Below are 13,936 nucleotides of genomic sequence, written 5' to 3' on the forward strand. Positions count from 1 at the left end.
ACGAAAAAGAATGCAAAGATCAAGTATTTTGAATTATGTCGTCGCCCCGCCCCCTCCTATGTAAATTGTACTGGTAGCATATCGTAATCTCTATTTTTGATGTTATAAACTGCTTTAATTGAAATACTTGTTTTAGAAAGTGTTCCGCGCTGAACTGGTTTTATCTGCAAGTAGACGAAACGGATTTTTCCAAACATTAAATATTCAAATGATTTGCCAGTCGGCCTCTCCAACTGCATTTAAAGAGCTTCGAGATACTTTTCGCGAATAACATTTTTTTTGACAGCTCGATTATAAACACGTGAAACAGGTGACCAGCAGGTGGCATCAACATTAAACTTTCATTAAAGAGGGCAGCACGAGTGTTGATCAAAGATCTTCAAAGACAAAGATATGTTACTAAATATCTAGTTCAGTTAACAAGTTACAGTGCTTGTAAGTACGGAATAGTTGAAGAATGAAGTTTATTATCTTTACCACAAATTGGCGTTTGATCTCATTGGCAGATTTGAAACAGCTAAATGCTCAAGACAACTTCCCACTCATCACAAACTGATGGACTTCCACACAAATACATTTTGTGGATTTAATCGTTCTGGTTTAATGTCTGGAAGTGTTCTATATATCTGTCTAAATGGCGTCCATTATTCTTCGATTTCTGTTTGGTAAATACGTATGTTTACTCGGTTCATCGCAAATAATTAATATACACATGGCGGAACTGTTGGGAACCGGCATACTATTTTTGGTGATGACATAACCCTTATTATTTGCAATGACGTTATGCTGGAAAGCCGGTGGTTTTGAACCTTGTATTGTAAACGACCAACAGTAATGCTTTAGCTGTCTCTAGTATAGGATGTGTTGTAGGTAGTGAAGGAGTAGTTAATTACGTTGTACCTGTTGTCGAGAAACTCGTTTATGTAGTAGAATCAGAAATTTTTTGAGTGAAACTTTTGTTCATTTTATATTTGTTCTTATTAGAATTGAAGATTAACTTTTCCTTTTCTTAATTTTAGAGTTACAATGACCGGAAAGAGAAAAAAGGCTCATAGGAAGAAGTTGGCTAAGAAATTACGCATGCTGGAATTATTACAAAGGATGAAGAATAAAGGAAACGAAAATACTTCGCCATGTACAGATCAGGTGAATAAATTGATTGACATTCAATTTATTAATTTGCCTGAGGACACAACAATGAAAGAAGACTGTCAGAATGATGAAAACAGAAAGACTTGCATGTATTGTGATGGTTTACAATCATCATCTAAAGCGTGTGAATGCTGTTGTGATTCGGAATCAATATGTAGAAATAATGGTCCTGAAGAGAAAGATACTGCAAATACTGATGCACTACCTGTCATTTCAGAGAAGAGAAAAAATGAATTTTCACCACTCAAAAAGGCTGTTAAAAGGTCTCGTACATCAAAACATGTTTCATCTCTTCCTAAGAAAGTTGATTTAAAATGGCCAATAAAGAATTCATCCACTGCAAATCTTATGTCATGGCTGGATGCTGCAGAACAGATGTTTGTTCCTTCTCCTACCGCAAGTGAAATGAAAGCAAAGAGGATGCGGACTGGCTCCTTATCATCTCGGGAAGAAACATCCAAGACTCCCATGTCGTCAGTGGCTGTGAAACGAACAAAAAGTGCTCAGGAGCCAAAGCGTGAAAAACTTGAGGAAACCTTTGAATCTACGGAATCTTGTTCTGTAACTTGTATCACGCCAATAATTTCAGGCAAGAGAAGTCGAAGATCCTCTCTCTCCCGGTCGCTTTCTTCTACTGAGAGAAGTTTAACAGTAGATGAGTGTTTACAACGACCTAAGAAGAGGAATAAGAGTGTATCTGGTTTGCCTGAAGATGTAAGTTTGTTAGAATCTATGTATCAGGTATCTCCAATGAAAGGTTTTCAGTGTATATCAACACCAAACAAGCCACTAGACTGTGTAAATAAACTGAGTCTTCCAAATCTTCCTCTAACACCAATTGTTAACAGTGTGAATGTACCTAGCGAGAAACCTTTGGAAGTGGAGCTGGTGCCGACTCTTTCACATCAAAGGGTGGAGGAGTTGGATGCTAAGCTGGAGAATAATTCAACGGATCTGGGCAAGAATGTCAACGGTTCATCATACGCTTCTGCTTCAGAGAAGGTATGTAGTTCTTGATACTTTATATTCATGACAAACTCTCTTGGTTCTATGTTATGTTGATCATTCTTACCAATCTCAAGTTTTATTCTGCAAAGCTTTATGAGTACCATAACATAATTTAGTCAAACAAGACCTCATCTTATTAAAACTGACTTATTTCCTTTAGTTCCCACCGGAACATAGGGCAGTAATGAAGCTGTGCCATCTCCCTTTATAGCTTGTGATCCACTTCACCTCTCTCCAAATTTTTACTTGGCAAGTTTCATCTTCCACGGAATGTCTTCATGAGCTAGTCTTTCCCTCATCTGAGCACCCTGGGGATTCCAATCAAGTACTTGTTTCTCAAAGGCACTGTCTGCTTTCCTGAGTATGTGTTCTAACCACTTCCATTTTCTTGTTTTTGATTTGATTTTTGATCTGTTTTTCCTATGCTTGTGCCCATAGTTCATTTGTATTTACCTCTGTCCAATGTATATTTAGTATCTTTCCAAGACACTTCTTTATAAAATCCTGTGATCTATTTGTGATTTGATTTTCCACGATTGTGATCCATGTAACTAAACTGACTTGTCATTGCTTCTGAAAATGTTCAATTTTTGTGGTTATAATTTTGCTCTTCCAGATAGCATATAAATAATGCACAGTAGAGTTTTCTACCTATTCAATACTAAGTTGTATTTACAGTATTTACATTACATGGAACTAGTTTCAACCCTACTCGGGGTCATCATCAGCCATATTAAAACATACACAAAATAAATGCGAGATCCTAAAACCTGTCTTCTAGCAGTAAGAGTCTTATGAAAAATATAATTTTACAATATGAAGTGAGGTTGAAATGTTGCAAATGAAAATGAAATATTACATGTGATGTAGGTGAGTAATAATTAATACAAATGCATTATACATGCTAAGAATTCTGGAACAATAGTACAAATAAGGTGCTCTGTGTTGTTAAAATTTATAGACTCATGGAATTCAGTAGGTCCTGGTGATACATAACGGGTGCTATGGCAATAAGAATGAACGCAAAGTAAACTGACACACATATAAATATATACAGCTATGTACAATGTCTGAATAACAAACTGTGTAGTGTATACTCTCTGAAAGAAGAGTCGACTAAACACTGTATCAGCTTAAGCGGATAATTTGGCAATTGGTGTATCGAGTAACCAAGCTGTGTTGATGGGCTGCATGGTTGATTGTTGTGCAGAATGTGAAGTTTTTGAATTCTTGTTGAGAAGAAAGTAGGTACTGCACGTGGTGATATTAATTGGTGGAATTCTCAGTTCATAGCGGAAAACAAATTGGACCTATTAAAATTGAGAAAAGATCGTTTTAGTTTCTCTTCTGCTCTCTCCATCTTCACATCATCATCATCATTTTCCAGCTCCAGTTTCTTGGGTGTGGTGTACAAGCATTCGCCACTTCAGAGTATAGTTTCTGTTCCTCTGTCTCCTCCCACTTGACATTCCTCTTGCTGACCTCCAATTTCACTGTGTCTATCCACCGATTTCTTGGCCTCCCTACTGGCCTCTCCCCTTTATTTGCTGTTCTTGCTCTGTCTGTCCTCATATGTCCAACCCATTGTAGCCTGCATCTTTCTAAAAGCTTGGTAGCAGGTATTTTGATGCCAGCCTCCTCCATGTTTGCTTCATTTCTAATCTTGTGTTTCCTGGTCATGAATTTACTTTCTGTTGACTGGATTAGCCTTGTTATGTAGTTTTCAATCAATCACTGCTGATCTGCAGTTAGGGCAGTCGCCCAGGTGGCAGATTCCTTATCTGTTGTTTTCCTAGCCTTTTCTTGAATGATTGCAAAAAATTTGGAAATTTATTGAACGTCTCCCTTGGTAAGTTATTCCAATCCCTAACTCCCCTCCCTATAAATGAATATTTGCCCCAATTTGTCCTCTTGAATTCCAACTTTATCTTCATATTGTGATCTTTCTACTTTAAAAGACACTGCTCAAACTTATTCGTCTACTAATGTCATTCCACGCCATCTCACCGATGACAGCTCGGAACATACCACTTATATGTAAAAGTTTCAAACAAATTAAAAAAAAAAAAAAAAAAAACCACCATTCCAATACTTTGCAATCTTTAAGATACAAATATTACATAGGCCTATATTAAAATGGGACATGTTTCGCTTAGTGTTTGTAAGCATCTTCAGCCATACTTAATCTAAAGCTAAGTCATAATGATCCGACATACATTTGGATTGTATAAATTATTTGATGTGCCGATGACCTGCAATGTTAGGCTCCTTAAAACATCATCATCAATTACTTGATATTAATGAAGCGTGGATTAATTAAAATATCAAAAAAATCTTTGAACGCTGTTGATTGAGAATCAAGTACGTAGAACTATGATTATGTCTCGTTCTACAAATAACCAACTTGTACTTTTTTAGACACACTAGTATTCAATCCATGTACATATAATACCATGACAAGTTCATTGTTGAATTTTAGTTGCATCTAAGCATTGATTTCTCCACAAACTAAATTTTTATGACTGTTTTATCTTGTTTTAAAGCATGTATTATACTTTAATGAGGAACCCATTTCAGGGCCCTGACTGAGCTTTAGATTAAGTATGGCTAAAGATGCTTACAAAGCTAAAGCGAAACATGTCCCATTTTAACATATATGTAATATTTGTATCTTAAACTTAAAGATAGTAAAGTATTGGAATAGTGGTTTTTTAATAAATTTGTTTGAAACTTTTACATTCTGTACTCCAATACGGCTATCATAATGAGACTCATAACATATAACATACCGCTTAGTCGAGCAGCTCATCTTCTTTCTCTCAGGTCTTCCCAGCCCAAACTTTTAACATTTTTGTAATGCTACTCGTTTATCGGAAATAAGAAAAACAAAAAACAAACCAAACCCCATGGCACTACAGCCCTTGAAGGGGTTTGGCCTACTAAGTGACTGCTGCTCAGGCCGAAGGCCTGCAGACTACGAGGTGTTGTGTGGTCAGCACGACTAATCCTCTCGGCCATTATTCTTGGCTTTCTAGACCGGGGACGCTATCTCACCGTCAGATAGCTCCTCATTCCAATCGCGTAGGCTGAGTGGACCTCGAAGCAGCCCTCAGGTCCAGGTAAAAAAAAAAAAAAAAAAAAGAGAGCCATCAAAATCATGTATGGATTCCTCTTCCTCAAACCGTAGCATGATTTTTTTTTCTTTTTCGGAATCAAATATTCTGCCATTCAATCAGTCTTTATGTATAAACTAGACAGGAAATTAACCCACTCTGCTGCTGACTTCTCCCATTTTAGTGAAATTCATAGACATGAAACTAGAGGATTATTAAGGATAGGCCCATATCCGTCACTCCAATTCAGTAAAGTATGGAGTGAAAGGCATAGAATGGTCAATGTTATAAATGTTATAAAGAACTGTATATCGGTTAAATGTTTTAAGGAAAAACTGAAGAAATATTACCGCTATCCAGGTATTGTAATATTGCCTCTATATAACTTACTTTGATTAATACATGGATATATTGTCCATATTTAATATTTTATAGCCATGCAGTATCTAAATATACTTCTGAAGAACTATGACGCTACCCCCTGTGGGTGGGGGACGCATATAAAGAACACACCCACGGTATCCCCTGCCTGTCGTAAGAGGCAACTAAAAGGGGTGACCAAGGGACGATTGAATTAGAACCATGAAAATACTTGTGATTAGTACCATCACGCGGAGAACACCGTGGTTCGCGTTTACTTGTGAGTAGTACCACTATGTTAGATACACAATAGGTTTGTGATTAGAACCAACAGAGGGTGAATCTGTATGGGTTTTACAGTACCCGTGATTTGTACCATTATGAGGAACACCACAGGTCTGGGCGTTGTCTGTGATTAATACCGCTATATGAGCGACAAGTGGGTCTGCGTTGCCTGTGATTAGTACACCTATGTGAGGAACACTATGGGTTTGCATTGCCTATGAGTGGCACCATTATGTGGGGAACGCCATCGGTCTGTGTTACCTGTGTGATGTACATTACCTGTGAGTAGTGGCATAATGTGTGGAACACCATGAGTCTACGCTACTTTTGATTAGTATCGCAGCATGAGAAATACTGTGGTTCTACTTTACTAGTGGTAAGTACCATTATGTGGGGCCGTTGACCTGGTTTTTTGACCCCTTTAGACAACAAGCATCATCGGTTCAGGATTGTGCTTTGGAAACAGCCCCCATACCATTGTTTTAAGGTAGGTTCTGGGAAGGTTGGGGTATTGTGGATCGGATCCACTGATTAAGGTTATAATCATTGTTAATATTAACTTTTTTGAATTCTAGTCAGTGGATCAATTTTGGAATTATTTTTAACCTTCATTATTCCGAGTTGGACCCGCTAATTATTTTAAACTCATATTCATCCATTCTTTCTTTATCACCACATTTTGAATTCTGGTCAGTGGATGAAGTTTGGATGTTTAAGTTGTCATTACATTTAGTCTCATTTTGTACCATTAGGGACCGATGACCTGAATGTTAGGCCCCTTTAAACAAGCATCATCCTCATAAACTACGATGCTTACATGTTAAAAACTATCTCTTAGCTATCCAAAAATGTACCTGTCATTTTATTGACAAAACTATAGTATATGAAAAGTATTTATTGTGTCCCTATCACGAGCCATAGGCTTATGGGACCTTTTGTCACTCAGCTACTTTGAGTCACCCTCTGCCCATTCTTCAGTCCTTCCTCCACCTCCCTTGTCTATTTTCAGCCTGAGCTTCATTATCTCATGGTTTAAGACTCTTTAAGGATTTTATTTAGCTTCTTCTCAGATCCTGCCATTATTTCAATATCATCAAGAAATCTGCTGCAGTGAATATGTATCCTGTTAATTTTAATTCCAGTTGTCTTTTTTTTTTCATTGTGTTTATTGCCTCCTTGAACATATTAAATAAGTAAGGCAATAGAGACATCCCTATCTGACTGTCCTTCTGATTTTACCCTCTTCCCTGCTGCCATAAATAGCCAACTCAGTACTTTGGCTTTACTTTGGCTTTTCTGTATAGTCCCTCCAGTCAAGCCCTACTTAGGACATTGCTTTAAACAATAACTTCCAGTCAACAATATCATCTTCTTCATCATTGTACAGTTCCAGTTTCCCGGGTACTGTTAATAAGCCTCTTCCACTTCTTCCTGCCCATATACAACTTATAATGGAGATCATCCACTGTCCATCCTCTAGTAACTAGATCAATCTTGATCATGTCCATCCATCGGGTTTTAGGTCTTCCTGCAGGTCTTTTTCCCTCCACCTGTCTTTCTAAATTTATTCTGGCTGTTCTTGTAGGCTCCATCCTCATCACATGCCCGTACCACTGTAGTTGGGATGTGCCGATTTGGTATAATAGGGATGTCTTTATTCTGGCTTCTTTCCTCGTCTCTTCATTTCTTAACTTGTCCATCTTTGTTTTCTGGAATGTGGATCTAAGGAATTTCATCTCTGATGCTTGCAGTCTTGATGAATCTCTTTTTGTGAGGGTGCATGCTTCAATACCATAGGTCAATATTGGTATGAAATAGCTGTTAAACATAATCAGTTTGGCCGGTTTTGGAATCATGTCATTCCATAAAAGTGTTCTTGTTGGTAGAATTCTGGGATTTCTATACGTCGAGTCTGGTTTGTACTTTCTCTTCTGTTTCACCGCAAATTATGACATCAGCAAAGGCCACTGCGTTCAGTTCACCTAACTTTTCCTTGACATTCTTCTTTATATTGTTTATAACAGTGATGAACAGTAGTGGGGACAGATCACCTTCTTGCTGAACTCCACTCTTGGTCTCAAACCATGATGATCAACCTTCCCCAATTTGTACACAGCTAGTACAGTCTTTGTACAACATCTAAATTTTCCTTACCAGTCATTCAGGCACATTTCTTTTCCTCAAGGTCAATAAATGCTATATACTGTAGCTGAGGAATGTTGGAGGAGAGTGACCCTAAGTTTGTTTAATAGGATAAGTATGAGGATAAATATTAGTAATGTAGATAGAGCTGCGAGAAGAGGTTTATTATGGTGGATTTTGGGTCTATACAGAAACAAGGAGTGGATTCGGAAAAAGGATAATACATTATGTTTACTGTGTGGTGAAGCGGTGGAAGACCTGCATTTGTTATTAAGATGTAAAGAAACGAAAAAAGTGATGGGGGAAAATATTGAATGAGAGTCAGCAGAAATTATTAAGGCAGACTGGTAATGATCAGAAAATTATTGGATGGGTGGTAAAAAAGTGGAATAGGGTAGGTAATTTAAATGTGTATTTAAGTGCAGTGAGAAAATTATGTATAAAGAAAATTAAGGAAGTGGATGTGTGTGTAATGCTCGAGGGACACTTGGACATGAAATTAGGTATAATGGTAGTGTACGTAGGAGTTTGATATGGTGATTTTGTATTGTTAGTATGGGTTCTAGGTAACGAAAATAAGAGGAAATGAGAAATATAGGGCACTGAGGCTCAGCAAGTATACGGGAGGGAAGGGGGTCTTAGATAACGATGGAGATCTGAGCATGGTAGTGAGGGCAGGTCGGGGCCTGGGGCATGCAGCCTTGTCGACAGTCGGTGAAACATCATTCATGGACAAGGTCGTGGCCTGCGTGTGTAGAGTTTAGAGTTGGATGATAACACTTGCTGATCAACCAGGGTTTGACATGTAGGCCATTGTTCTTTCGTTTTGTTTAATAATGTTCATTATTATTCGCTGTCCACGGGTTTCATGGAAGGATCTGCCAGAATGAGGCATTCCATGAACCCAAGAAGGATTGCGTCTGCAAGAAATGCTCTAAATACCATTTAGTGGAGTGTGTCAACAGACCTCAATCTCTAATCACAGAACAGAAATGACAGAGTGGTGAAAAACTTCATTGTACACATTGTGTTTAATAAATAAGCCTATATGTTTACTTCTAATTTTGTTCTCAAAATTTGACAGTGTCATTATTGCTTCTCTTGTTTCTTTCCCTGATCTGAAGCCAAATAAGGCATTACGTAAATTCCTCTCCACTTTGTTTTTAATCATAATCTGTCCCCACTGTATCCTTATTCTTTTTCCTGCAGTGGTTTTCTTCATTACAGCATCTTAGAACACAAGATGTGACAGGATGTCTTAGTCCTGTTTAAGGGCTCTGTTACTTCTCCTTCATGAATAACTTGGCTTGCGTATTGATGATAAGATTCTTCGATTATACCTCTTATTTTCTTTGGTTTGTCATATTGCTGTAGTAGCATCCACATACTTTCACATGTTACCAAATCTAAGGTCTTTCTAAAGTCCACAGATATAGTATACAGCCTAAAATTCCGCTCTGTACTTGTTCTAATCTGACCAAGTGAATGGCTGTGTGGTTTGGGTCTTGTAGCTGTCAACTAGCATTTGGGAGGTTCAAACCCCACTGTCGTCGCTCCTACCAGACAAATAATGGGGTGTACCTTAATTAAGGCCACGGCCGTTTCCTATCCCTGCGTCACCATAAGACCTATCTGTGTCGGTGCAGCGTAAAGCAAATTGTATAATAAATAAAAAAATAACAAGAATAACTTAACAGAGGCGGCAACAGTTGGGAAGACCTGGAAGAATATCAAGACAGTAGCAGAAGCAGAGCTCTTGTACGGGGGTATTCATATAAAGTGGCAATAGCTACATTGAGCAATATCTGTGGGAGAATTGCTCATCCCCACAGTACTGCAGGTGTTGAAAATGAACTGCTTCTGCTTGTAGACATATCGATGTTGCATGTTTCTGGCAGTTCGCTGCACTACCTCTTAGTAAATATTGTTTATTTCACTGACAGTTATCTTCTTCAGACCATCATTTGTTCTTGGCCGATTATGATAAACTTCCTCTCGTGGCACATCATCATTTTCCAACTCCAGTTTCCTGGGTCCCGGGTGTGGTATAAAAGCGCTTGCCATCTCTTCCTGTCTGCATATATCTTCTGCTCCAGGGTCCAGTTCCATAGCTAAATGGTTAGCGTGCTGCCCTTTGGTCAGAGGGGTCCCGGGTTCGATTCCCAGCAGGGTCGGGAATTTTAACCACCATTGGTTAATTTCGCTGGCATGGGGGCTGGATGTGTCGTCTTCATCATCATTTTATCCTCATCATGACGCACAGGCCGCCTACGGGCGTGAAAAAAAACCTGCACCTGGCGAGCTTAATCTCCTCAGACACTCTCGGCACTAAAAGCCATACGCCATTTCATTTATTTTTTTTCCCTCTGTTCCAGGACATCTTCCAATCTGAGACCTCCCTTCTCCACATATGATTTCACTATGTCTATCCACCATTTTCTTGGCCTTCCTCTTGGTCTTTTTCCTTGAACAGTAAGCTTTAAGTATTGTCTGGCAGGTCTATTCTCCAAAAAGACGTTTGAGTTTGTTCTGTGGCTGTTGATGGTCATATCTACGGTCTTTGTTTTACTTATGTTCATAAAGTTTTTGAATGAATTGTTCCATTCGGTCAGTTTTTTCTGTACTTCAGCTTCTCCTCCTCATAACAGCACATCATCAGGGCATTTGGTCTGCTTTCCATTTTCTTGATAGACTTTATGATCTTGTCCATTACTGTTATGATAGGGCACTTCCTTGTTGGGACACCTCTTCGCCTCAAACCATTCAGATCTCCTATTGCCTGCCTGAACACAGCTGAAGCAATTCTGGTATCACATCTTCACTTTTGTCAGGCAGCTATTTTGGCACCTTGAGGTCTTCCAGAAATTCCCTGATCTTGTTCTGAGGGACACTGTCATAGGCTTTCTCAATGTCCAAAAATGAAATCACAAGATACTTTCCATATTCCCAGTACTTTTCTGTAAACATTCTTACAGCAAAAGTGAGATCCGTAGTACTTCGATCTTCCTGGAATCTGTGAATCAGGCCATAATGTTTGTAAAATTAGCTCACAGAACTAAACTCTCACAGTTTAAAACAAAGCTGATCAGAATCCACGCAATATGAAGAAATGTATGCTATTTTTAAACCACCCATTTTATATCGACTGGCCAGCCCCATGGCGTAGGGGTAGCGTGCTTGCCTCTTACCCAGACGCCCCGGGTTCGACTCCCGGCCAGGTCACGAATTTTTAGCTGGATCTGAAGGCTGGTTCGAGGTCCACTCAGCCTGCGAGATTAGAATTGAGGAGCTATCTTGACGGTGTGATAGCCGCCCCGGTCTAGAAAGCCAAGAATAACGGCCGACAGGATTCGTCGTGCTGACCACACAACACCGTGTAATCTGCAGGCCTTCGAGCTGAGCTGTGGTCACTCGGTGGGCCAAGGCCCTTCGGGGCTGTAGTGCCATGGGTTTTTAAAAATATTTTATATCGACCACTCTGTACGAGCCCGATGCTCCAGCAGAGAACAACTCGGGCCGACTGTGCTACAACCCTGACCTGCGTTTACCTCATAAAGGAACACACATATTTTATAAGAAGTATGAACTGGATGAGTAAATAAGATACGGAAATTAAAGAGATTGGGAAATTAATATAGATTTTCTGTAATTGCAAGTCTATGTGATTCTTCTTCTCCTCCTCGCTGTGCTGTTTCCATTATCAAACGTTAGCGATCGTCTTGGCTGTTGTAAGTTTGTTGGAACACTTCTTCAGTTGCAGTTCTTTCCTGGGGTGGATTTTGAAACAAATATCTCCATTTCCTGCCTCTCCGCCAGTCTCTTGGGAAGATAACTGGGAAAGAATGTACAAAGGTTTTTTCACTTGCACTTCTGCTCTGTCTACTTGTTTTTTCCTCACTACATCCCAAACCAAACTACTTCGGTGTACTGTGCCTCTGGGTGCTCTCGATATGGGTTCCTAAACTTCCATATTCTGTCCATCTGCCTTTTCTTTTTTTTTTTTTTTTATGCTATTTCTTCAGGGCATTGACCCGTGTGGATCTTTTGCCCCTACTGACACCATATTGTATGAACCTGCGTGTAATTGGAATGGCGGTAGTCTGAAATGTTGTATGTGAGGAAAGGAAGATTAAGGACATCACAAACACCCAGTCCCCAGACCAGGGATATTAATAATTACCATTAAAAACCCCTGACCCGGCCGGGAATCGAAACCGGGGCTGCCGGATATCGCCCACCAAAGATTGGATACATCACCGACCTTGAAGACATCTTACTTGACCTCTTAACCAGGTATCAGCATGTTTTATTACTAGGAAACCTCAATACTGACATCCTTAACGACAAAATGACTGAGACTAAACAACTAATCAACATATTTAAATCTTGTAACATGATGATTTTGCCACTTAACCCAACACATCAACACGTCACATACATTACGGGACTTAATTGTGACAAATAACTCTGACAGGGTACTGACCCACGGGCAAATGTCTGCTTGTGAACTATCAAATCACAACTTAATATATTTAGCTTATTCACTTAAATGTCCCAAGTACAGACCTAAATTAATTACATTCCGAGACCTAAAAAGTATAAATAACGAAGCCCTATTAGAAGACGCTGCAAACGTACCTTGGCATAATGTCCATATTTTAGATAATATAGATGATAAAGTGGAGTTCTTAAACACACAACTGCTAGCTCTTCTTAATAAACACGCCCCAAAACGCACTGCTTGCGTAACACGCCCTGCAGCTCTACGGATGACTCAGGAAATACGAGACTTAATGACAGAGAGAGACAAAGCTTTCAGAAAATTTAAAACTAGCCAAATACCAAACGATTTTGACCTGTACAAGACCCTTCGTAACAGGACCACACAGGCCGTAAGGAATGCTAAAATAAGACACTCGCAGAACATTTTGCTAACCCGAAACACGACAACAATCTGGAAAACTGTTTAAAAAATGGGCATAGGTGGAAATAAAATACATACTGCTGACATTAAACTATCACTGGATGATTTAAACCAATACTTTACTACAAGACCCGTTAACATTGATGAGACAACAAAAGAACAAACGATTAACAAAATTCTACACAATGGCAATACTAACAATGGAGGAGAACAGTTATATTTTTCCCTCGTAACTCCTGCAGAAGTGAGACAAATTGGACGATCAATAAAGACAACTGCGACAGGATGTGACGAGATTGTTCCACAGTTACTGTTAAAAACTCTAGACGTAATCCTACCAACTCTAACCCACATCATTAATACCTCACTGATAACCGGCATATTCCCTTCCCTTTGGAAATATGCGACTGTTCGCCCACTCCCCAAGACCAACAATCCCGTGGAACCAAAAGACTTCCGATCCATTTGCATTTTACCATTTCTGTCCAAAATTTTGGAGAAAATAGTTCACAGACAAATAACCGCATATTTAAATAACAATATCCTTCTTGACAAATACCAGTCTGGTTTTAGAAGCAATCATAGCACAACTACTGCACTGCTTAAAGTTACAAACGACATAGGAGTAGCTATGGATATGGGAGAAGTTACTGTTTTAACTCTTCTAGACCTTAGTAAGGCCTTCGACTGCGTTGACATGGATATACTAATAGCAAAATGACGTGCTCTTAATTTCTCACAAAGCACACTATCCTGGATGTATTCCTATCTCTCTGATCGCCGGCAGTGTGTATCTACAGGTGAAAATTTCTCTTCATGGCAATCTGTAGAGACTGGAATACAACAGGGGTCAGTGCTAGCGCCACTCCTTTTCTCGATCATTTCAGGACTAACACAAGTAATTAAATATTGTCAATATCATGTGTACGCAGACGACATGCAGATATATACA

At 39.1% G+C, this 13,936-nt stretch overlaps 1 protein-coding gene across 4 annotated transcripts in view; it reads left to right on the plus strand.

Annotated features, from left to right (window-relative positions):
- The first annotated feature begins 556 nt into the window (after positions 1-556).
- The window catches only part of LOC136886088 (uncharacterized), a 73,904-nt gene continuing 60,524 nt past the window's right edge, over positions 557-13,936 (plus strand). For 2 of the 4 annotated variants that reach the window (XM_067158815.2, XM_068230687.1), the window contains exons 1-2: positions 557-665; positions 1,020-2,154. In XM_067158815.2, coding sequence (XP_067014916.2) covers positions 1,027-2,154 — 1,128 coding nt within the window. In that variant the 5' untranslated portion in view covers positions 557-665; positions 1,020-1,026. Of the gene's footprint in view, positions 749-860; positions 871-1,019; positions 2,155-13,936 lie in introns of those variants that run through there. The other 2 variants (XM_068230685.1, XM_068230686.1) reach the window with 2 other exon arrangements.

The sequence above is a fragment of the Anabrus simplex genome, chromosome X, assembly GCF_040414725.1.
Source record: "Anabrus simplex isolate iqAnaSimp1 chromosome X, ASM4041472v1, whole genome shotgun sequence".
NCBI lineage: Eukaryota > Metazoa > Arthropoda > Insecta > Orthoptera > Tettigoniidae > Anabrus > Anabrus simplex.